The following is a 26,502-nucleotide window of genomic DNA, read 5'->3' as shown; positions in this document are numbered from 1 at the left end:
GGATCATGACTGGAGCCGAAGGCAGACACTTAACCAACTAAGCCCACTTAGGCGTCCCTGATTTATTTCTTTATTAATACTATTGCTCTCTCCCTCTTGTCCAAGTTAGACACCTCCGCCATTACTGAGTTGTGATAATTTTTCACAAAAATTATGCTAGTTGAAACCAATATAATTCCTAAACTATTGTAAATACCTATCTTTCTCTTTTCTCTCTGGTTTATTTAGAGACTTAACAAAACTAATCTTACTAAAACAATTTTTATCAAACTACCTCCAGAAGTTTTCCTGACTCCCTATTGTACAGAGTATCTTTTAACTTTCAGAATTCATTATGGTTTGGCCATAGGCTTTCTGACCTGCTCTCAGAACCTCACGCCCCAATGAAATGAGTGTTCCATTTCAGCCAAAAGAATCTATTAGTGTCCCCCCAAACACCTAAGGTATGTTTTTCTTTGTTTTTTGTTTTTTTCCATTTCCATGCTGTTAGGCCTGTCATCTCTATTACCTGGAATAACTTTTCTCCCACTGTAAATCAAGTAAGACTCACTTTCACCATCAAGAAACCTTTGACTGGAGAGACAGCATGATATAGAGCAGTGCTTTTCAAACTGGAGGTCATAGCATATTATATTACCCACCAACTTAGTGGATTGTGACCAACACTTTTTTTGTTTGTTTAGTGAAACAGACTATTTTATTAAATCTCTTATTTAAATTCCTCACTCTTGAAATTTTGAATAGCTCTTCTGTGAACATCTTTATACAGATCTCTTCTTCCATGGGATAAATTACTAGGAGAGGAAATAGTAAGTCACAGAAATAGGGAATGTTTTTTAAGGCTTTGGGTACTTATTGTCCAGTTGTTCTCCAGAAAGGTTCTACTTTTATAGTTACTCACTGTTTTATAAAAGTATATGTGTTATTGTACTGTTGCCAACAGTGTGTATTGTTATTATTTTGCCAATTGAATGAGAAAAATTGGGAGTCTTGTTTTAAGGTGAATTTCTTTGCTTTTTAGTGTGGTGAAACTTGATGTTTTTATTAGCATATTAAAATTAAAAACAAAGTTATTTCAAATAACCTAAATGTTTATTTAATTGAATTTACTGTTAGTAAATACTTTTAATTTTTGTTATAATTGGAGGTGCTAAATTTTGGGGAATCTAGCATTTCTTCACTTTTGTCATAACATGAGAAACAGGAGAGGAATTAAAACAGTAGCTACTAAGTATTGTAAAATAAAGAAAATGTATTATTTTCTTATACTCTGAAGTATCAAGAAAATTTAAAAAATTGCTTTTTAGAAGAGGACTACAGACAGAAACTAAGTATCTTCCTATCCTGCTTTCTTCACACTTATGAGCTTTTACTCATGAAAATGTGTACAGTCTCTCTTAGATATGCATACATAATTGATAGTACTGCATTAGTGTTTTTAACTCAAGAATTTGCTGGACAGAAATGATATTTTAGTGGTTAATGGTCATTTGTTACATCTACACATAAACCCTAGAGGTAGTCCACACTTTGGGATGCCATTTCCTCAACGTTAATTAAAAGCACTTTGCCAGTTTTTCATTTAAGACCTCATTTCTAAGGTCAGGTAGGTGATTATATCCATAAAACACAAGGTTAATGGCAATTCCGTTTTGATTTTGTAGATATTTTAGGGGTCTTTTGGGTATAGCAAATATATAATGTAGGTAAATTTAGTGTAGATAATTTAAACTTCTACCTTTTAATAAAAAACATTTCTTTTTAAGAACTACTTTGTGATTCCAGGACATAGGACCAGGAGGGAGAAACCAGGTTCCAAATTCCTTCTAAGTACAAAACCTTTATTATACTTTTAACCCTTTTTGTCTGAAGCCGTTCAAGTAAAGGGCAATAAGCTCCTTGTTTCTAACTTCTACATGACTAAATGGATGCTCCTACCAGTGCCCTTTCTACACCTGTCCTCTGAGATCTAGTCAGGAGGACTGCAGTTTATCTAACCAGCCTCTAGAGCAAAATTCAGCAAGAGGATTAACATAAGCAAAAAAGGCACTCAACACTTTCTCCTTGTCTTATAGAACTGGTAGTGCCTCCTGGAGGTTTTCCATTTGGAAGTTGTTTAATAACGCAGATCTTCAGCGTACGAGATGGAAATGATATGATACTATGGATAGTTGTATTAAGAAATAGTCCTTTTACATCATTTAGTAGCGACCATCTTGGGACAGTGAAGACTATAATGCAGTATACAACCATCTTAAATATTTTTAATGTACAGAACTTCAGTGAGTCAAAGTATTTCCTTTTTTTTTTGTTAAGAGAAAAGATACTAAAAATGGGATATAAATGTTTCCTGTCTTGCCTTTGCTTTCTCATGACTACTTCCCTGGACTTTTCCATTTGTTAGCCCTCGGCTACTCCCAATCCAGTGATATTTTATCAAATATCAGTGATATTTCCTCTGATTTTTAGATCTTAGCGTTTGTTGTTAGTTCCATTTGTTTGGCGCTTATTTATGACTTTCCATTATTAGTTCCCGTCTCCATTTATATATCTGTCTTAATTGCTCTGTCTGGATTTTAAGCTCCCCGAGAACAAGGATCTTTTCAGTTACTTTGTATCTTAATACTCTCCACATAGTAGAAAACTACTGATCAGTTAATTGTAATAATTAATAGAATTAACCAGAAAATATTTTTCACTGTTGACTCTTATTACAAATATTTATAAAAATTATTACACTTTACCTTAGCGCAGTTAATGTAAATATTTTATTATTGAGGATGTCTTCATTTTAAAGTTTATTTTTTTTTTTTAAGATTTTATTCATTTGAGAGAGAGGGCGCACAGGTGCGGGGGGGCGGCAGAGGGAGAGGGAGAAGCAGACTCCCCGCTGAGCAGGGACCCTGACATAGGGCTCCATCCCAGGACCCTGAGATCATGACCTGAGCTGAAGACAGTCGCTTAACTGACTGAGCCATCCAGGCGCCCCTTAAAGTTTATTCTTAACATCAATTTTAATTCTGTTGGTAGAGATATAGGTAACATAAAAGGACAAGGGATGATTTCCATTCCGGTTTTTGGGGCAGAACTACCTAAAGCCATTTATTCTTTCAGCATTATAAATGGTAGAGATAATTATGAATTTGAGTGGGGACAGAGAGATACTTCTAGGCTAATAAGACATGGAATATGATATAAAATGCCTCAAAGTGACATTTTGGAAAGTGAGGTGAATGGCCAACATAACAATCCACTCCTCATGTTTCACCTACATTTCACTTTTGTTATTTGTTTATTGGTGGTGAGTGGGTATTATCCCTGTCTCCTTGCTTAGCTATTCTTAGTGTTTGGACCCTGTTAAGGTAATAGGCATACCCAGCAATTGATTTCTGCAGATAAGTTGAACTATGACTTTATTTGAACTTCTCCTTATAGAGTCTGGATAATAACTGATCTGGAAATATTTGTATTTGATGTTTTTGTTTATTGTTATGTGGAATCCTTGGTATATGCTTGCTCTTTTGTTATTTATTTGGACTTCAGAAGACCATGCGAGTTTTAATCAGTTTCTAGTCCGTTTAGTTCTGGTTAATCTAGGTTTATAATGTAGTATAATTTGGCTTTGAATTATTAAAAAAAAAAAAAACTTCTTTGAAAAAATTTTCTTTGTGTTGCTTGATAGCCTGTCAGCAAAGCAATGTACTCTATACTTCAAAATTTTTAAAACATGTAAACAAAATCTTAATCCCCTTTTAAATATATACTATAACTTAGTTTGTTGTTGTGAAGGACTAAGATAGTATTGGTTTTTCATAAATTCTCAATTAAATCTTATTTCTTTTAGAGCTAGTCTAGTTTCTTATTCTTATACTGACTAGTTCAAACTGTCCAGAGAATAAAATTGTTATAGAAGGTATTTTCTCTATGTAATTCTTATATGGGTACTGAATTTTGGTCTCATTGAGGAAGGAAATAAGGGAAAACTTATTTACCCCATGAATATTATATGTGTAGAATATACTTCTCTACATGTTAAATTGGAAAGTCACAAAGATCATCAGATTTCAGTGTTTAGATATTTTATGAATTATTTCCATGATTTGATGAAAAATCTTGATTGAAAAATAATCTCTTATCCAGAAGCCATTTTCTCTCCATAGTTGCTAATGATAATCTTCTGATTTTGTTTAGATTAATTTAAAGTTTGGTGTCAGAAAACCAGAAGCTCGAACAGGAACTGAGACAGATACCTGTACAGCTTGTGCGGGTACCTTGATCCTTGAGTTTGCCGCCTTAAGTCGATTCACAGGAGCAACAATATTTGAGGTTTGCTTTTCATATAGTCTTGATCTTTGGGGTATTGGGCATAACTAACTTTATATCCTGTTTTCATCGCTCAGGTATGAGGATTATCAGTTGGAGGATTACTGTCATTTTAGTGAACTTTTGTCTAGATTCCATCATATGGTTTTTATCAAAAAACCTAGAACTCATTGTGAGGTAGATATATATTAATACAACCTTGCATTTTTTCACAAACTGTTTTTAGCTTTATTCTTAGGAGAGTCTAGCCATATTATATGAATTTGCAATCACAAATGTCTTATATGAAAAACTGTCTTTTTGTTTTATTTGGTATACTTCTAGATGGTCTGTTGGTTTTCTGAAAACTTCACTGAAACAGTGAAATTTTTGCACTTGTCTTGATAGAGTCATATCTGTAAGTTTGTTTACCCCAAGGTTAATGTTATTTCTTATCCAAAAGACTTAATATTCCCCAAGTAATTTGTTGTAGACTAACTATGTCTCACACTTTTAATTTTATCTATTTGTTGAAGCATGTCATTGTGTGCAATAGTATCACAAAAACCTTCTTTTTTCAAACATATGACTTAGGAAAATTTTTAAAAATTCAGCAGATGGCACACATAAAGCAAGCAGAAATAGGGAATATATACCAGCATTAGAGACATTGGATCTGAGTGTAAGTAAAACAAGTCAAGTGGTCTTTGTGCGTCTATATGTTCAGAGTGTCAAGGACAGACTTATCATATTTGGTTTAATTTTTATTCTGTACTTTGCTGACATATTTTCCTTTCATTGAAAAGTATATTCACTTTTGCACTGTCTAATTTGAACTAGAAACTCTGAGATACTGATCCATTTATAGGTTAGGAAAGTGAGATTCAAAGAGGATATGATGCACAGTTATGGGTGAATGAGTAGAATTGGAATTAGAATCCATGCCTTTCTAAATTCAAAGCCCATACTCTTTCCACTGGCATATTTTGTACTTATGAGTAAATCTATTGAAAATTATGATCTCTTTAACTTTATGAATGTATAGTAATTTATTGTAGGAGAAGCAACCTGATGCAGTTGACAGCATCGATCTAATACAGGGTTGGCAAACAACAGCCTTGGGGCCAAATCTAGCCACTGCCTATTTTTGTGAATAAAGTTTTATTGAAACACAGCCATGCTTATTTATTTATTTGTGTCTATGACTGCATCTGTGCTAAAGTGACAAGAGTTGAATAATTGTGACAGTCACTGTATGGACCCATAATGCCTAAAATACTTACTATCTGACAAAAAAAGTTTGCTGACTTGGTCTAGTATATAAAGAGATATGAATTCTCATATTCTATAACTCAGTTTTAAACTTTGATTTCACTGGGCCTGTTTTCTTAGCTGTAACATAGGAACAGGGAAATAAAATCTTTATTAAACTTTCTGGCTCTGAAATTATAGCATTTAATTAAAGCCATAGTCTGCTTTGTTTTCAGCATAAATAAATTAATTCAAGAACTAAGACTATTTTATACTCTGTTCTTAAATCTGCAAAGTGGCAAATTGGTTTAATGATTTTTTTCTTTTATAGAAGTACTTCTCCAATGCTAAATAGATTCATGTTCTGAAATTAAGTTTAACTTAGAAACTCTCCTGTACATGTCTTATGCTGTTATGTTTTATAACATCTTTTTATCCAAAGCTAAGAATTTGATCAGAAATTATTTTAATTTAGTGGCCACTGGATAAAAATAAGTGAAAAAAAAGAAAAATGGTGTCATAAGGTTAGGTTTGGTATTGTCAAATGAATACTAGTGAATTTATTTACTCTTCACTAACAAAGTTGCATGCTATGTCAAAAGTGGGCTCCTGAAATGCTTGTTTGTGTTTCAGAGATGACATACCAACTTTGGAATTCTCTTCTAAATACTTACATACTTACATACTTACATACTCTAAATAAGAGTATGTAAGGAGATTTTCACTTTGTATTTAAATGATAGAAATTATTTGAACAAGTGCATTTAATTATGGTAGCAATTAATATAATTTAATACATGTATGTGAATGTGAACTTGCACTACAAGTATAGACGAACATGATGATCTCAAAGTGAGATCACTGCCACTAAATAGTATTTTTAGACTCATTCTTTTTAACTAGGCTTGATTGGCTGAAAAAGAGCCAAGATTTGACTTGTAAGGAAATTTAATGTATATTATAAATGATTATCATAGGAATTTTATATAATCCTTAAAATATTCTATGAGCCTTTGACTTTGGTTTCTTTGTTTCCTGTTTGCCAGAGACGTGCAGTTCTTCAAGTATGCTTTTCTTTTTTTTAATTATAGGAATATGCAAGAAAAGCTCTTGATTTTCTCTGGGAAAAAAGACAGCGAAGTAGTAACTTAGTGGGTGTGACTATAAATATTCATACTGGAGATTGGGTAAGAAAAGGTATGTAAGTTGGGCTTTTTTTTTTTTTTCCATGTAAGTTGGCCTTTTTAAATTAAGCCCTCACATCCTCAGAATGGTTGGGAAATAAAGGATTTTCATTTGTTAAAATAATCTTTGGGACAGTATAAAGAATCATTTTTCACCAGATTGCTGGAATTTTATTTTAATCTGATTTTCTTCTTTGGGACCAAATAATAGCACCCTTATTCTAGATGGACTTACTGTTTTATTTCATACCTTAATGGGTATAGCATTATAGATACAGGATATAGATGAAACACTAGAACTAGTTTCCTTGAGAACTAGAGAATCAGAATACCTCAGTCACCTCAGACTAAGTGGAAATCTACATTTAATAATTTATCAGTAGATGTTATTGAAATGAATTGGAATCATGAGATAAATGTTACATGAACAAACAGGATATAAAATTATATAAAGAATATAATTTTAGGGCGCTTGGGTGGCTCAGTCGTTAAGCGTCTGCCTTCGGCTCAGGTTATGATCCCAGGGTCGTGGGGTCAAGCTCCTCATTGGGCTCCCTGCTCAGTGGGAAGCCTGCCTCTCCCTCTCCCACTCCCCCTGCTTGTGTTCCCTCTCTTGCTGTGTCTCTCTCTGTCAAATAAATAAATAAAATCTTTAAAGATATATATATATAACTTTATCTTTATAAGACACCCCTATAGAGCATAGATGAATGGAAATATACTAGAATATTTATTCTTAGATTATTGTAATTAATATCTAGTATTATGTAAGATTTTTCCAAATTTTATCTAAATGGTCTCTGAAACTAATCTGAATTCTGGCTTCAGAATTCTGCCATTTCTTTTCTGTTTTTTTAACCTGCTTGGAACTCAGGTACAAATTAATTAGTTAGGATTAATTTTAAATTAATCATAATCCTTGGTTTTTGACACACTCATCATTGGTCCATGCATGGCCCATTTTACTTAGGCATTTTTTTTTTAAAGGTTTTATTTATTTATTTGTCAGAGAGAGAGAGAGCATAAGCAGGGAGAGTAGGAGAGAGAGAAGCAGTTTCCCCACTGAGCAAGGAGCCCGACATGGGACTCGATCGCAGGACTCTGGGATCATGACCTGAGCCGAAGGCAGACGCTTAACTGACTGAGCCACCCAGGTGTCTCTCATTTTTAATAATGTAATAAGGACCCACAAATGGACGATTACTTGACAACGTACACTTGTGTGTATGATCCTTGACTCTCTCTACCTCTGCAATCCCATACCTCTGCCTTCTCTGACTGAAATAGCATTCTTATCTTCTACTGATCATTTGCTTTTAATAAAGTTTTATTGCATCTCTATGTATTCTTAAAAAGTGTATTTTTTGTTTTAAACCTTATAAAATCATATCACATGCATACTTTTGAGAATTTTTTTTCACTTAATGTATTGCTAAGATTCATGCATATTTTTGCATAAAGGGGTAGGTTTTTTTTTTTTTTGGACTGCTATATAATATTTTATTGGATGAATGAACCACAATCTAGGCATTTAGATTGTGTCCTGGATTTTACTATTGTGAATAGTAGTGCCGTGAATATTTGTATGTTTCTCCTGTTGTACATGTATAAGAGTTTTTCTTGGTTATGTATGGAGGAGTGGAATTTTTAGATCATAGGATAAATTAATGTTCAGCAGGAGATAATGTCAAAATTGTTTTCAAAACTGTTTTCCAAAGTTGTTTCACCACTTTATACTTCTAGCAAAATATGAGAGATCCCATGGATCAACATCCTCTCCATTGAGTATTATCAGACTCAAAAGGTTTTGCCAATGAAATAGGTATATAAATGATTTCCCATTGTAGTTTGATTTGTATTTCTTTGGATCACTGATGATGTTGAACACTTCTTGGTATTTATTGGTCATATAGGTTTCCCTTTTGATATTGATGATCTTGTATTTTGACCATTTTCTATTCAGTTAGTTGTACTTTTAATGAATACTATTGATACCTATATGATACGATTTATGTGATAATTATCCATTAAAATTTATTGACGTTTTCTTTTTGGTCTAGAACGTGGCCATTTTTTTTTTTTTCTTTTCCCCAGAGAGAGAGAGTGCGCGCGCATGCATGTGCATGGGGCAGGGGGAGGGGCAAAAGGAGAGGGAAAGTGTCGAGAGAGAATCTTAAGCAGGCTCCATGCCTAGTGCGGAACCCAATGCAGGGCTCGATCTCAGGACCCTGAGATCATGACCAGAGCCAAAACCAAGAGTCAGATAGATGCCTAACCAACTGAGCCACCCAGGAGCCCCAAACATGGCTGGTTTTTGTGAACATTTTGCATGTGCTTTAAGAAGTGTGTATTTTCTCATGTTGGGTAGAGATTTCTGTATATGTCAGTTTGCTCAGTTAACGTTGTTCAGATCTTTGCTAATTTTCTGTTTGACCTACCAAGAATTAAGAAAGGTAGATAAAATTTCTGATAGTGATAGTGGACTTATTAATATCTCCCTGTAGTTCTGTTTTGCTTTATATATATTTTTGGGTGCATTAGTCTATTTTATTGGGTGCATTCATTTAAAATAGCTCTCTCCTTAGTTGAGAGAAATATTTTTGTATGTTTTGTTTTAAACAATACAGATGATTTAAAATATTTCATCATTATGTGGTGATTATCTCTAATAATGTTGTCTTACAGTCTAATCTGATAGTAATATAGCTACATCAGCTTTATTTTGCTTAATTGCCTGATAACTTTTTTCTGTCCTTTTACTTTCAGTCTTTGCAGGTGCTCATGCTCTAAGTGTAACTCTTATAAAATTTATAGATTTTTTTAAAAGCCAATTTGTCAGTCTTTGTCTTTTAATTGGTGATTTCAGTCCATTTACATTTACTTCTGTTTTTAATATATTTGGACTTATACTACCTTAATTGTAATTTCAGTGTGTTCCACCTTTCAGGTTTTCTTTTTAATCCTTTTGTTATTAAATGAAACATATTTACCTCCTAGTAAGACAGGAACTTTAGCATGTTCTCCTATCTCTGTCTCCCTCAGCCCCAACCTGCACCCTCCGTTTTGTTAATATTATATAGTTATTCTTACTCACTATGAATATGTTCTTTTTTCTTTTGGGCATAGTACAGCCCTCCTTTCTCTTTCTTTAAAGGTAACAAGCTGTCAAGGTATTTGGTCACTTTTACCTTGTATATTGCTAGCAACATCTGTTAGATTTGTCTCCCTTCTTTCTTAAGTATTTATCCCTGTTTTCACTAGCTTTTAATAGTTTCTGGAGGCTTTTTATACCTAACAATTTTATTATGCTTTCATATTTGAGTGACAGTTTGGCTGTATATCATTTTCTGTTTAAGTTCTTTTCCTTGAGTGTTTGAAAATACAGTTCTGTTGTCTTCTTACGTTGTATTAAAAAATCTGATATTATTCTGATTTTTATGCTCTTATGTGTGTGATCTACTCTTCCTCTTTGGAAGACTAAGAATATCAAAAGCAAAGAGAAATTTCTAAAAATGTCACTGTAATTTTTGGTGTAGAAATTTCTTTAGCTCCTCTTTTGATATTCTGTACGTCCTTTCTATTTAAAATCTTTGTTTTTTTTTTTTAAGATTTTATTTATTTACTTGAGAGAGAGAATGAGAGAGAGAGAGAGAGAGCATGGGGGGGGAGGGTCAGAGGGAGAAGCAGACTCCCCGCTGAGCAGGGAGTCCGATGTGGGACTCGATCCCAGGACTCCAGGATCATGACCTGAGCCGAAGGCAGTCGCTTAACCAACTGAGCCACCCAGGCGCCCTAAAATCTTTGTTTTTAATTGCTGAAAACTGGTCTTATTTTTCAGATATTCTTTTCATTTTTATTAATCTTTTTGTAGTTCCTGTTACCTAATCACTTCTGTTTCTGTCCTCCATATATCTTATCTTTATTTTTTTTTTCAAAGATTTTATTTATTTATTTGACAGAGACACAGCGAGAGAGGGAACACAAGCAGGGCGAGTGGGAGAGGGAGAAGCAGGCCTCCCGCTGAGCAGGGAGCCCGATATGGGGCTCGATCCCAGGACCCTGGGATCATGACCTGAGCTGAAGGCAGATGCTTAACGACTGAGCCACCCAGGCGCCCCTATATCTTATCTTTATATATATATATTTTTTTTCTGCCTTTTTTTCTTCTGGAAGATTGCTACATGTGATCTTCCAGTTTGCTGATCTGTTCCTCAGTTGTATCCTTTCTGCTATATATCCCATCTGTTTTGTTATTTTAACTGTTATATTTTTTATTCCATGTATTTCTTTCTGCCTGGTTAAAAATTTTTCTTCGTGGGGTGCCTGGCTGGCTCAGTTTGGTAGAGCATGAGTTCCATCCCCACGTAGGGTGTAGAGCTTACTGAAACATTTTTTTTCTTCTTATTTTATATTGTTAATATCTTCCTTATCTTTAGTATGTCTATTAGGCTAATTTTAAAATTAAATAAGGGGCGCCTGAGTGTCTCAGTCGTTAAGCATCTGCCTTCGGCTGAGGTCATGGTCCCAGGGTCCTGGGATTGAGCCCCGCATCTGGCTCCCTGCTCAGCGGGAAGCCTGCTTCTCCCTCTCCCACTCCCCCTGCTTGTGTTCCCTCTCTCACTGTGTCTCTCTCTGTCAAATAAATAAATAAGATCTTAAAAAAAAAATAATTTAAAATAAGTGTGCCTGTTCTATTATTTCTTCTTCTGATAAATTCTTTTTTTTTAAGATTTTATTTATTTGAGAGAGAATGAGAGAGAGAGAGAGAGCACGAGATGGGGGAGGGTCAGAGGGAGAAGCAGACTCCCCGCTGAGCACGGAGGCGATGCGGGACTCAATCCCGGGACGCCAGGATCATGACCTGAGCTGAAGATAGTCGCTTAACCAACTGAGCCACCCAGGCGCCCCCTTCTGATGAATTCTTATTCCAGCACATTCTTTTTATTTTTAGAAAGTTGTGCTGCTTACGTGTTTTTTGGCCTATAAGTTTATAGTTCCTTTTTCACCTAACTCTGTGGGAAGGTCAGATTCCAATCCCTATCATCCCCAATGCTCTTAGGGATGAATTCTAACAAGTTTTTTTTTTAAATACCAATGCTTGGACCCCAGGAGATTCTGATTTAATTGATGCTGAATGTTCCCTGGGTATAGGGATTTCTCAGATTGTAATTGTAATTATAATTTAAATTGTAAGCTCACCAACCTCAGGAATTATGGGGAAAGAATGTCTAAAATTAGGTCCCACCTTTTTAATTCAATTCCTTATGCAGGATTTTAGTGCTGCCCTGATTTTACTCCTGAGGAGACCTGGAACACAGACCTGAGTTGTAGCAAGTGTAGGAGGAGATGTATCTTAAGATAGTGGTTGGGGAGAAGCAAGAGCAAAGCTCTAGCAGTTTCCCTATTTGATTCTTTCTTAGTCGTGTCTGGCTGCCTTCTGCTCTGGCCAAAGCCACCCTCTCCCCAACCTGCCCTGCCCATGCTGCCAGGTTTCTTACAGTTTTCTTATTTTCTTTCTTTGGTCCTCAGTGATGATCTTGGAGGAAGAAGCCAACAACCATGTTAGTTGCAGCAATTAAAATTGGCATCTCCAAACAGCAGCAGTCTTGATTTCATATCTCTAACTTTAAAGATTGATATCTTACTGATTAAGGATCTAAATGTTTAAAAAAATGCATAATAGTCCTCTCTAATGTCTCCTTTTTGGAGTTCCTCACTGAGAAAATGAGCTTTGAAAAACTTCTTAAAACTAGTATCTCCTGCTTTTAAATAAGACTTATATAACCAATTTTGCAAAGTAAGATTCTTCTTTTGTAAATATACAAACATCAGCAAGGAACTATTGTTATTCATATAGTAGGGTTAATATTTCTATAAATGTTGAATTTTTACTTTTACTTTAAACAGTTTCATGTTTAGACTAATGTTTCATTCTTAGTGTACTAATATGCTCACTTGTGCTCTGTCAAGAGTTTTTAAGACTTGTTTAATAAAGAATCACATTTATATGTATTTTTTCCATAGATAGTGGAGTTGGAGCAGGGATTGATTCATATTATGAATATCTGTTGAAAGCCTATGTCTTGCTTGGAGATGACAGTTTTCTGGAAAGATTTAATACAGTAAGTTGATCTAATTTTATATTAACTTTAGAGCCAATTTTATTTGAGTGCCAGATTTTGATAGAAACTGAATTATCTGAGTGACAATCTGAGAAATAATCTTTTTAAAATGTTAAAAATACGTTTTTTTGTCAGTATTCCCTGATGATGTTAGACAGGGATAGAACAAAGCTACATACATTCCAAAAATTAGTTTACAAAGTAGTTTTATTTTCATCTCTTATCAGAAGTTTTTAAGTTCTGCCAGTAAGTCATAAAATAGGTAGATTTGAGTTTACCTCATCTTTTATACAAGGAAGAGAATTTATTATAATAAATTACTAGTTATCTTTCTCCTTTGGATTCCAATTCTTGTTGAAATCTTGGAAGTTTGGACTAGTCCTTGATCCCACCAAGCAGGCAGGGCTTTGGAGATTTAGAGAAACTAGTGAGTATTCGTTTCAAAAGCAGGTCTATAACTCTATAACTATAAGTCTGGGTCAGAACCGCAGGCATATTTTTAGGGGAGAAGGGGGAGGATTATTGAACCTGATTGGATTGCCTTTGTAATTGAAGCAAATTGAAATCGGTACAGCAAACTCATCAGCTGTATCACTGTATTCTTTTTGAAATCATATACAATTTCTTTGTGCGCCGATCAGTTCACCCACATTACTGTGAGACAGTATGGTATAGTGGCTAAAGTATGGGAGTTGTCCTGCTTGGGTTTAAATCCTGGTGTACCACTGGTTTTGTGACTTTGGGCAAGTAACTTTATACTATTTGACTCTGTTCCTTATCCACAAAATGGGAATACTAATATTATTCATAGAGTTATTGGAAGGATTAAATAAGCTAGTGCATGTGAAGTGTTAGAACAGTGCCTTAACATCTAGCAGATACTCAATAATAGTTATTAAAAAATAGGTGCGTTAGGAAAAACCAATAAGAGACCTAATAAGTTGCCATTTGAATACTTTAAAAAACATGATCACATATTGTTTATAAGATTATAACAAGATTTTCTTGAGGTGACTGAGGACAGGTTTTTTTTTGTTGGCTCATTATCATGGAATGACTAACAGCTCAACCTGTTGTTGTCAAACCTGAGAAATATCTAGAAGATAAAAGAAGGGGAAAAAGTTTTTAAGAACATAAAAGACAGATGTAACAGACTATAAGAGTGGTAACAATGATTAGATGCATGAATTTGAGTAGTGAACACCAGAGTATTACATTAGCTGAGAAGGGACCAAACTTCTATACACAGGAGAAAATGCAACTAATTCCATAATACAGAAGCCTGTAACTATATTTCAAGAAGGCATAAGAGCATCCTTTGGCCACAACCATGGGCCAATCCCACAAGACAACAACAGGATCTCCCCTCAGAAGATCCTATATTAATTATAGTCTTTAATATTCTGCATCAGAATTAACACAGGGGACTATATATAATATATTTTAGAAAGATTTCCATATAGAATAAATATTTACATATTTAACTAATAGTAAATTTATTTATATATAAATTCAGGTTTACTTTCTTCACAGTGCGACTTAATTACAGTTTTTAGAATAATACATCTTTTTTCATCTACTTTCATGAACACATATTGTGATCTTCTAGCACTACGATGCCATCATGAGGTACATTAGCCAGCCACCTCTTCTGCTTGATGTGCATATCCACAAGCCAATGCTGAATGCTCGAACTTGGATGGATGCTTTGCTCGCCTTTTTTCCAGGTTTGCAGGTAAAAAAAAAACAAAAAAACCTGTACTTTTTTAATATTAACGTAGAACAATTAAGTGCATATGTGATCTCTAAAATTGAATTACCAAAATGGAGTCACATTTTAAAATTTATTAATGTACATTTTTCTGTTTATATAATGACTCTAGATAAAATCAACTCATATTTTATTAGGTAATTTTGTTGTTGTTGACTTTTAGGTCTTAAAGGGGGATATTAGACCTGCTATTGAAACTCATGAAATGTTATATCAGGTGATTAAAAAACATAATTTCCTACCAGAGGTAAGCAAATCATCTTTGGAACTCTAATTTACATATACTATAAGTTGCTGATTTAAAGACAGCAAATGTTATCTTCAGGATTGGTTTATTCTTTTTTTTTTTTTTAAGATTTTATTTATTTATTTGACAGAGAGATAGCGAGAGCAGGAACACAAGCAGGGGGAGTTTAGGAGGGAGAAGCAGGCTCCCCACAGAGCAGGGAGCCCGATGTGGGGCTCGATCCCAGGACCCTGGGATCATGACCTGAGCCAAAGGCAGACACTTAACCGACTGAGCCACCTAGGCACACTGGTTTATTCTTTTTTGTTTGTTTTTTTCCAGGTTAAATAGTTTATTTAATTAATTTGTTTTTGGTGTATACACTACTGTATATGTTTTTCCTTTTTCTCATGTATTAAGAGAAGTCTAAGGTAATGCTGACCTTTTATGTAAGAAAAAAAAAATCCCAAATTAGTATTTCTCAGGCTTTTTTTTTTTTTTTAAAGATTTTATTTATTTATTTATTTGAGAAAGAGAGAGCACGTAAGAGGGGGGAGGGTCTGAGGGAGAAGCAGACTCCCTGCCGAGCAGGGAGCCTGATGCGGGACTCGATCCCGGGACTCCAGGATCATGACCTGAGCCGAAGGCAGTCGCTTAACCAACTGAGCCACCCAGGCGCCCAGGCTTTTCTAATCTATGCCATTACATACATATTGTTTCATTCTAACTTTTACATATACCCACCAGCTAGAGAGACTTTATTTTACTCTTTACTTCTAAAGATTATTTTATGAAAATGACATACATTGAATATACACTCTTCCTGATCACATAGACTGCCTAGTTTTTATATATTAGTAATATTCTTGCTGGCTTGATATGGCAAAATCTTAACAGCACACATTTTGGCTTTCCAGAAATGTACCATTAAAAATTTCCAAATTCATGTATGTTTTCTGTCCCTGCTTATTTACTACACTCTGTGAGATACCTAAGCATTCCACCAATTTAGATCGCTTCCTAAAGTGTTTGTTTTAGAAAGTATAGTTTTATTAGACCAGGTAAGTAGGACTGTGCATTGTAGAAAATTCATATTCACTCAGAATAAACAGAGGTTCAACTAAATACATGTTATCACAGATGAAGTTTTATTTGGTTCCCATAAACATTTTGGGTTTTATTTTAATTTTTTTTTTTAAACCAGTTGGCTCTGTTAGTGAATAATTTCAAGTGAAACTAGTTTTATTTTTAAATAATGCCTTGTCTCACTGTGCAGAGGATTTGAGGGTGTTATAAAAGAAAGCATATGCTAAAATGCTAAAACAGAAATATGAGAACGAGGGACTTAATAATTAAGAGGAAAAAATGGAGATAAGGAAAAAGAAGAAAACACAAAGACCCATCTAGTGGCATTACTGAGTTTCATAGTTTTCTTTAAGCTTCCTAATAGCCAAAATGAACATTTACAAAAATAGTTACATTTAATTGGTAAAAATAGCACCTTAACAAAAATGAATTGTGATTTTTAGCAATGAAGATTTTCATTTTATAGATGAAAATTGTTATCAGTATTTTAATTTTTAACTTTTTTATGATCTAACTTACTATCTAACTACTATATAGTCTAGAACCACTTGTTTATTTTTTAAATCACGTTTCTATACCTATTTATATGTTGTTTTGTCCAGGCATTCACCACAGATTTCAGGGTACATTGGGCTCAACATCCTTTAAGACCAGAATTTGCAGAAAGTACCTACTTCTTGTATAAAGTAAGCTATTTTACCTCTCTTTTTGCTGTTTAGTCCCCATTCTGTGTTGGATATCTCACCACCTTATAATAGTAATTGGGTTTTCAGAGTCTTTGTTTAATGTTATAATGGTTGGATATGTTACAGTTTTCATTCATCTAGTCCATAATTATTGAAAGAGAGAAGAATTGACATCTAAGTTTTGTGTCTTTTCAAAATATTTACGTAAACATTTCTAAAAAGAGAAATGTTATATTCTAGAGCTGCTTTCTAAAGCATGTCTGTTACCTTTCTGGGTATTAAAAATTTTATCAAAGGGCTGAGGTACATAGTTGGACAACTTTCCAGTTGTGTGTTTAAGAAATTCCATAAAGCAGATCCCTGGCTTATTTTCAGAGCTAAGTTCTGTGTAACGTGCTCCAGTGCCTGATACAATGCCTAAGCACCTAGTAGGTACTCAATAAATAGCTGATAAATGAGTGGGTATATGGTAATATATAAGCTGTATATATGTATACATATATTCTCCTTTTTAATAGGCTACAGGAGATCCTTACTACCTTGAAGTAGGGAAAACACTTATTGAAAATTTAAATAAATATGCTAGAGTGCCTTGCGGATTTGCTGCCATGAAGGATGTTCGTACTGGAAGTCATGAGGACAGGTAAAACAATTCCTAACATCCCCTTTCCTCAGGATAACTCGGAAACAACACAAAATACAACTCTTAGTTAGAATTCAGATAAGCTTAATGCTTTTACAAAAGGTTCTTGAAGATGCAGAACGTAGTTCATTGTGTTTATTTTTTAAATTCTTGAATAGGCTCATTTAAAATTGTTTGAACAGTTTGTATTTTTATCATAGTGCCTGGCATATAGTAGGTGCTCAAATGATTTTTAAGCAGATGAATAAATGAATGTTAAATATCAGAACCTTGGTATTAGGAGTATTAGGAACGGGGCGGGGGGTTCTGTGTTAATAGTTTTTATATTATGTACAATGTTAAAAATTATCAAGACGATGATGGATCTGGATTATGATTTGTGTTGAGTCAAGAATTCCTTAAAGCATATCTTGGTTAATGTGTGTATTCTTATTCTGTTGCTGATTTGGAAGGCTGGGGAAGAAAGACCATTGGCAATTTCTCTTTCATCGGATACTGGATTGATGTGGATGGCATGAAATACTCAAGCTATAAAAAGCATACTTTGGTTACTGTGATATTCACTAACATTACAGTTATTCCAGGATTACTTATCTGATTATTTTAACCATCCAGAACCTAGGAACACATCTCTAATGAACACTAACGTTTGTTTATTTGGTTACCAAATGTTCATTCCACAGGTGTTTATGTAGTCTTTTATGTGCCAGAGTTACACTAGTTTTTGAGGATTAAGGATAGAAGACATGTCTTTTCCATCTTTGAATCACTGAGAATAGGCAAATAAATAGGTGTTACAACATTGTATATGTGCCATGAAACATATTAAAGATTAAGATCTGACAGTCCCTGGAAGGTTTTTGGAGGCTTCTGTATTTTAAAGGATGAGCAAGGATGAGAAAAAAGTAGTGAAAGGAATTTCAGGCAGAGGGACTAGAGGCAGGTGAGACACAGCTCTCATCATCTACTCAGAGTTGTCCCTTAGTCCTTCACTTGAGAGTATTTAGATAATAGTTAATGAGACTTGAGACCTACTTCCCTGATCATAGCTGATGAGAAATGGATAGGTTTTTGGAAGTAGGCATGCAGATACCAGCAAGAAGTGAAAGCAGATAGGCTGTGTATTTATTTTTAACATTTATTGACTACTTCCTACATTCTGGGCACTCTTCTAGTTAAGCCCCTGCTTTGTTTAATTCATTTGACCTTAACAGCCCTCTGAAGTGTAATCTCTCTTTTAATCTTCATTGTATACATGAAGAAGCCAAGGCACAGAAAGGTTGGGGAACTTACCTAAGGTCACACAATTAGTAAGGTTAACAGAATTCTTATCAAGGCAGATTGGCTCTTGAACACAACGCTATTCTGGCAACTCATGCAGGGAACAATAATTAAGCACCTACTGTATGCCAGGCACTGCACTTGGGTGTGGGGATGGAAAGAGAAGTTAGAACCTGTTCCTGCCCTCCCTTGACTTGTAGTTAGTGAAGAAGATAAGTGTGTAAAGAAATAATTACAACCATGTAATTTGTGCTGTAGTAAAAAAAAAAAAAAAGAGTAACAGGTTGAGGAATTACAGAGGAAGGCATGAGTTACTCTATTTAGAGAGTTCCAGTTTTCTAAATTTAGCATTCTATTTTTCCCTATCACATATTCCTTATGTGACATTGTTTCTAGACTGTTTACCACTGCCTTTGCCCCAATCTGATTACATTCCAATACATAGAGTATCTCTTAAAATATCATGTCCAAAATTAACCATATTCAAGATGTGCCTGGCAAAACATCACTGTTGAAGAACAGTTGTGAGGTTGCTAATTTTCTGAGCGGCTGGTGGGTTTACACCGTCTATCCAATTGAGGATCACTGCTTCATCAACTCACTGTTTGTCCTGGCAGCATTGTATCTCTCCTGCATTTGGCCCAGCAAAAGGTTGAGAACTACTAATCTTCATCATTCTGTGTTACTAGATGTGCTTTAAATTTTTTAGCAGCTTTATTACATTCAACTCACAATGAACTTGTGGCCAGTTGACTTCAGTTACTTAATTGTGGCCTGCTGACAAATGGGTATTCTCCATCCTGCTTTTGAGCAAGTGATTTTTTTGTTTGTTTTTTTTTTTAGTGTAAACTTAGAACTTTACCCTTAGCTCAGCAAAATTTGATTTTGTTGGGTTTTGTGTGTGTGCGTGTGTGTTTCTAGATCTAAAAGAGAGTTTGAATCTCATCCCAGTCATCTGACGTACTACCTAAATTATGTTTTCAGTGATCTGCAGTTTATTTTTTTTAAGATTTTATTTATTTGACAGAGACACAGTGAGAGAGGGGATACAAGCAGGGGGAGTGGGAGAGGGAGAAGCAGGCTTCCTGCTGAGCAAGGAGCCTGATGCGGGGCTCGATCCCAGGACCCTGGGATCATGACCTGAGCTGAAGGCAGACGCTGAACGACTGAGCCACCCAGGCGCCCCAGACCTGCAATTTAGATAAGGAATACCTAAAAAAATTTCCATCTAAATTGTTGGGGAAGAACTCTGGTTAGGACCATGACTAGTGTACCTTATGGTGTGACACTTGAGGGCTTTCATGTTACAAGCTCTTTGCGTCTGGTTGCTTACTCCCTTACAGATCTACCAGTGCTGTCCCCTGACTCACTAGCATACACACACACAATTTTCAAAATGGAAATATTTGTATGTTTCTTAATGATCACTGAAAGAATATAAATGGCAAAAAGAATATGAAAATCTTTTCTAAGACACTTCCCTACTTACGCACCCTAAGATAACCACTGTTGGCAATTTGATAAACAGTCTTCCAGACAGTTTTATTGTATGTGTTTGCATTTGTGTATAATATGCTTATGGTTTTTTAATACAAGTTAGATTATATGATATGATACCCAGTTTGCTAGCTTTACCCAACTCAAACTGTAGTGATCTTACCATTTCTCTATTCTAAGTGTTTGCAAATCATCTGTTTCATAATAAGTTCTAGAATTTGCCAAAACTCAAGACCCTGCTCATCAGTCTACAGTTCTCAAGCTAGCATTTGCTCATGATAATAACTATCCCCCAGAAAAAGTTAAATTATCATAAGTATATTGCAGGTTGACAGGAAGTGTTTTATCTATTCTGAAAAGATTAACAAACAAAATGTTCAAAAAAGTTTTGAAACATTACAGGTGAGTTGTTGGAAGTTCCAAAACAAAACATCATTGATGTATAGTAAAAATAATGATAGCTCTGTTTTTGAGCTCCTACCTATGCCAGGTTCTATGCTAAATAATGGATTTGTAGTATCTCATTTAGTCTTTACCCCAGTGTTAGGCATGTATTATTATTATGTCCTTTCCAGAAGAATAAACTGAAGCTCACAGTCCTTATATAATATCCTCATGATTACACAGCTAGTCAGTGGAAAGTCTTTTCTATTTCCAAAGCCCATTTCTTTACCTCTATGTTCCATTGCATCTCTAGTTCATTCTTTAGTAATACTGTTAAAACTTGCTTTTGATTTAGTAAATGTTTATTGAGTGCCTACTGTGTGCCGGGACTTGTGCTTGCCTGGAGGTGTGAAACTATGTAGTCTGTCCAGTAAATTACAAGTTATTACTGCCAAAACCTAGGATGCTTTGGGAGTAAATGTAATAAATTCCATGTTACCATAACTCTATCTAACAGCTGTGCTCTTTTTTTGCCACTTTTAATTTTATTAAAGCTTTTCTTTAAAATGTTTATTAAAACATTATAACATTAATTTATAAAGTCACGTATGTTTTTATCCCCTTTGTTTCTTCTGTATTCGCTTCTTGACAGGTATTTAAATATTTACAAAGTTATAATCATAGTCCCTGTGATTTTGTGTTGTAGTTTTTTCATGTAATTTTTTGTAAGTGATTTACTTTACCTTTAAAGCCTTCTTGTTTATCACTTAAATGCTACATAATGAACTCCGTCAAAATTATATTACTTTGTCCAGTTTAATATTAATTGAATTCTTGTATGACTCTCAGTAGTAAAGTTTATCTGCATTACCTCCCTGCTGTTAGTTTTCTATAGAAGAAATGGAAAACTCTCCTTCATTGGAAGGCCAACAGGAAAATCTTGTCAGTACTGTTGATGAGATTTAGTGTACCTATGTGGTAGGCAACCCCTCTGGTCTTTTTCATTCCCTTGGAATATGCCTGGAGTCAAGACTACTACCACTGGGCAATAGATAGATTCTATAGTACTTTGGACATCTAAATTGGTATAGACATGTTTATTGACCTTGACTCTCTGTTTCAGATCGTTGTCATTGAATATTTTTATGTTCTTAGATTTATTTGTGACCTTTTATTTTAGAATGGATTCTTTCTTCTTGGCTGAGATGTTTAAATATCTTTACCTGTTATTTGCGGATAAAGAAGACATTATTTTTGACATAGAAGATTACATCTTTACAACAGAAGCTCATCTGTTACCTCTTTGGCTCTCTACTACAAATCAAAGCATCTCTAAGAAGAATACAGTAGGTTATGTTTTTTAATTAAATGTCTTATTCTCTTTTATGTGTTTATTTTTCCAAGTGAAAAGTAATCAATGAATAGAATTCAATAAATATGTGTATGGTAAGAGGAAAGGTACACTTGATATTTTATTTTGTTTTCTTTTATTATAGCTTTGTCCTGTATACACTTAATACTTACTGTATTCTTGTTTTATTATGTTGCTTTTATCCTGTATACACTTAGATTTCACTTAATGTTTCATTTGAATAAGCTGTAATGTTAAGTAAAATAATTATTTTTACTTATGTAACATTGTTTTATATTGTAGACCTCAGAATATACAGAACTGGATGACAGTAATTTTGATTGGACTTGTCCAAACACTCAGATTCTCTTCCCTAATGACCCACTGTATGCTCAGAGCATTCGTGAACCCTTGAAAAATGTGGTGGATAAGAGCTGTCCTAGAGGCATCATCAGAGTGTAAGATGTCTTATTTTGTATTTGTTAATAACAAAGTTAATTGTTAATAAATGACAGAGAGTGTAAGGAACATATAACGGCCAAGAAGACATTCACTTAGACCAAAAACATATTGAAGTATGTAGTTATCACTACATACTTGTAATATGTAATTATTAAAAATTATTCATTGGTAAAGTTAGATGACAAAGTTTATTCTGCAGTAATATCTTTATTATTATGGAAATTTTATTATGGAAACTATTATGGAAATTTATTATGGTGATTATTTCGTTTAATGAACTAAGTATTAATAGTCAGTGGGTGGCACTAATAGTCTTTAACTTCTGTAGTTCATTTTTACACAGAATAGTTTCATCAGATACTTCCACATGTATACATAGAAAGTATTGTATATGTAGAAAATATTTTTCCTTTAATCTATAGTTTCTTTCTAGTGAAAATATAGTTTTTTGTTTTATTTCATTTTTTGATGAAATACTTATTTTTTGGCTTAATGAGTTCATTTTTTCCCAAATAGTTACATTAGAAAGGCCATCAATAAGAAATTTTAAAAAAATTTCTTTTAAGTGAGTGTTATTATTCACAGATAGAAGTACTGTTTTGCTTTTAAAATATTGGGAGAAAACCCTGTTTTTAAGGAAGAAATCAACAATAACAAATCCCCAAGCCAACCTGTTCTGTACTTTCAGATAGTTATAAGGCTGTCGACTGACATAGACTTGTAGATAATACATGCTTTGGTTAACTGTAAAATATATTTGAGAGCTATATAACCTAAGTTATATATGGGAAACAGCTGTTTTCAGTTTTTCCAGTTTCACTAGTTCTAAAACTAGCAATTTTGCAAATATCTAAAATTATTTTTGTCTTAGGTTTTTCCCCAGTTCTGATTTGTAGTTTTTTAAGCCTTGCCTATGATTACTTTTAGCAGAGAGGAGAGTTTCAGGAGTGGAGCTAAACCCCCTCTGAGAGCCAGAGATTTCATGGCCACTAACCCTGAACATTTAGAAATCTTGAAGAAGATGGGGGTGAGTTTGATTCACCTCAAAGATGGGAGAGTCCAGTTGGTTCAACATGCAATCCAAGTAAGCCATTGCTGTACTAATTAGATACCATCTCTGCCCTTTTTGGTCTCATCAGCTTTCATAAGATAATGACATTTGGCTTTCTAAATACTTTTAATACATGATTTAAAGTTAGAGAATCAGAATTTTAGGACTTGGAAGTATCTTGGAAAGCCATGTAATTCAGCTCCTTCATAGTATAAATCAAATCACAAGTAGGTTGGGTAATTTGCTTAAATCAAGATAGTCAGATGTAGGGCTCAAGTTCAGATTTTTCTGTTTCTCAGCACCTTGTCTTTCCACTATTTAGAGCAAATCTTAAAAGCTAGTAATTCATTTTAATATCTCTGTAGTTTACAGTATTTTAGTTTCCAAAAAGCTACTGAATCTAAGTATTTTATTCATTGTGGAAATTAAAATTTGTAAGTATTTGTCTCTGCCTGGGAAAAATAACATGCCTTTTTGAGAAAATTCTATTGCTTTTTGCTTTAAAAGCTTTCATAACAGGAGGACTTTTAATTTTTCACCTTATTCACCTTATTAGTACATTGATTCTGAGAAAACACAGTTTGCTAAAGAATTTCAATGTGTAACTGTACCTGGTATATCCCTTAATCTCAAATTCAGCCTTCCCACAACCTTAGTTTTCCTTCTGATTTCTTTCTCATCTCTGTTGTCACATCCATCCTTTCTTAAAGAGTCTTCTGCCTGCTTTCTTATGTTTCACTTACTATCACCTCGCAGTAGTGGGAGCAGCCTCTCTAATGACATTACTTTCACTTACACCACCAATGACATAACTACCACCCAGTGGCCTCTTAGTCCTTATTTGATTGAATTTTTCTGTAACTGTTGACCCCCTTTTTAAAACATACCCCTTTCTTGGCTTTCAGGGCATTCCAGCAATATCCATCTTTCCTATTTTTCTGTTCATTGCTTTGTGGGTTCCTTTGGAACTTTCCTTTTTTGGCACAACCACTCAACGTAGGCACTACCGGGGAATCTGGATTGTACTCTCTTCTCTCTATATTCTTCTTCAACAGTCACATCTGTTTCTATAAGCTCAGCTGTCGTCTTTGTACACGTGATTTCTTAGATATACATAGGTAACCCTGATTCCTAACTTTACTCTTAAATTCAGCTTTAATCTGCCTGTCATATGTATGACATGTGTCTGCATCTCAGTCTCAGTCTTTACAAACCTGAATTAATTATCTCTTCCTGCCCCCACCTCAGTCCGTCTCTCCTCCTTTTTGTTTGCCATCTCAGTAGACCTAACATCATCTCTTAAGTCACCAAAACTGGACATATCCAGATAGACTTAAACTTGTCTTTGTCTCCCAGCTCCTCTCTGTTCTCTCTTATCCTCTAACTCCTGTCAAGTCCAATTAACTTCCTGTTAAGTGTCAGGAATCCACCTTTTTTCCACTATAGTCAGGCATTCTTCAGCTTTTCCTTTGTGAAGACTCAATTCAAATATCATTCTAAATATTTCTCAGATCCACACTGGCAGAATCAATCATTCCCTTGTCTGTGCTGCTAGTCTAGTTTCCCACTTGAGAATTTTATCATAGGTAAAAGTACATGTCTGTATCCTCTAGATACAAACTTCTTACAGTGAAACTCTCCCCAGTTCCTAGTCTAAGTGCTGGGATCTTAATAGATGCCTGATACATATATTTTGAATTTAGTGTGATTACTGGTTCATAATTCCAAAGAAGGGAAGTATGGGTCAGTATGAGGTTTATTTCTTAAAAGGAGAAGCAGTGGAAAAATCAAGCAAAGTAAGCATTTCAGCATTTGGTGGAAGTCCAATTCTCAATTCATATCAGAAGTGGTTTGTAGAACAGTGAAAGAGACATTGAAAAAATTACAAATCTTACTTTCAGAAAATATTTCCAGAAGTAATATTTTTAGGACAAATCAGGCCATAAATATTTGATAGAGACTGAAACCAAAAGGGGAAATTTTAGAGTAGATTATAGTGCAATAGTATTTAAGACCTCAAAAAGTTGAAAGTTTTCATTTCGAAAGGATAAAATTAATCTGTTTTTTTCCTAGGCTGCTAGTTCAATTGATGCTGAAGATGGGTTGAGGTTCATGCAGGAGATGATTGAACTCTCAAGTCAGCAACAAAAAGAACAGCAGCTACCTCCACGAGCTGTACAAATTGTTTCCCACCCATTTTTTGGCAGGGTAGTGTTGACTGCTGGACCAGCTCAGTTTGGGCTAGATCTGTCTAAACATAAAGAGGTGTGTACACTTACAATATGCTTGTTGAAATTGAATGTAAGGTATTGTGTAAGTATTGTCTAATTACTTAGTCTAATTTAGTAGTTTTAATTTATTACACCTAAATATTTAATCTATTAAAACCCAAATATTCATTCTCCCAGATTAAAGTTAAAAGCATATCTTGAAAATTTTGATTCATAATTTATGTATACAACATGCTTATAGAATTTTACTTAAAATATTGTTCAGATACTGTCCAATTCTTGGTAAATGGTTTTTTGGACTTTTTAACAACTACTAGAACCTTTCGTTGAACAAAAATCCAGCTTGGAGCCTTAAGGTAGAACACAGCTAAAAGCAGAGGTGCTCTGGCTCAGGTAGCTGTGGAGAGCATGACACTGCGGTCCCACCGAGCCAACTTGGAAGACCACTAAGCTAGCCCAGCCCCTTAGTTTTAACGTAGGAAACAAAGACCTACATTGCTAAACAGTTCACAAGTTCATCTAATTGGTTGCAGAGTTGGGACCAGACCCAAGTCTCCTGATAATCTAAAGCCAATACTCTTTGAACTCCATTCCCCCTAATTGAGACCTATTTTGTGTGTGTATTTTAAAGCTGTAAAGGTTTATAGATTGACTCATCCATTTAGCAACTCTTTTTTGAGTCCTAGTATTACTATATTCTAGGCACTATTTTAGATGTTAGCTATCTATCATGTTTATAAAGCGAGTGCAGATCATGCCCTTGTGGAGTTTGCATTCTCAGAGAGAGAGGGATATTAAAGTACCTTTACATTGGTATCTTTAAAATCCGTTCTCTGGTGGATTTAATTTTTCTGGGAAGAGAACTGCTTGCAGATTCATGTAGACTAAATCCATTTTTTCCCTCTTTCAAAAATTTTTCTGGCTGCAAGTGATGGTTTTAAAAGTGGTTCCCAGCTGTTTTAAGTGTGGGTATG

The 26,502-nt window shown here is 34.5% G+C and overlaps 1 protein-coding gene across 4 annotated transcripts in view; it reads left to right on the top strand.

The window, feature by feature from the left end:
- The window catches only part of EDEM3 (ER degradation enhancing alpha-mannosidase like protein 3), a 68,846-nt gene that overhangs the window by 26,579 nt on the left and 15,765 nt on the right, over positions 1-26,502 (top strand). For 2 of the 4 annotated variants that reach the window (XM_027611161.2, XM_027611159.2), the window contains exons 7-17: positions 4,192-4,326; positions 6,645-6,750; positions 12,762-12,859; positions 14,469-14,594; positions 14,794-14,877; positions 16,545-16,628; positions 17,147-17,271; positions 21,614-21,779; positions 22,088-22,242; positions 23,177-23,330; positions 25,371-25,562. In XM_027611161.2, the coding sequence (XP_027466962.1) occupies positions 4,192-4,326; positions 6,645-6,750; positions 12,762-12,859; positions 14,469-14,594; positions 14,794-14,877; positions 16,545-16,628; positions 17,147-17,271; positions 21,614-21,779; positions 22,088-22,242; positions 23,177-23,330; positions 25,371-25,562 (1,425 nt within the window). Of the gene's footprint in view, positions 1-4,191; positions 4,327-6,644; positions 6,751-12,761; positions 12,860-14,468; positions 14,595-14,793; positions 14,878-16,544; positions 16,629-17,146; positions 17,272-21,613; positions 21,780-22,087; positions 22,243-23,173; positions 23,331-25,370; positions 25,563-26,502 lie in introns of all 4 variants that reach the window. The other 2 variants (XM_027611160.2, XM_027611158.2) reach the window with 1 other exon arrangement.

This window comes from Zalophus californianus, chromosome 10 (genome assembly GCF_009762305.2).
Source record: "Zalophus californianus isolate mZalCal1 chromosome 10, mZalCal1.pri.v2, whole genome shotgun sequence".
Classification (NCBI taxonomy): domain Eukaryota; kingdom Metazoa; phylum Chordata; class Mammalia; order Carnivora; family Otariidae; genus Zalophus; species Zalophus californianus.
Note: the sequence above shows the minus strand (reverse complement) of the source record. Positions and strands in the feature narration are given on the sequence as shown.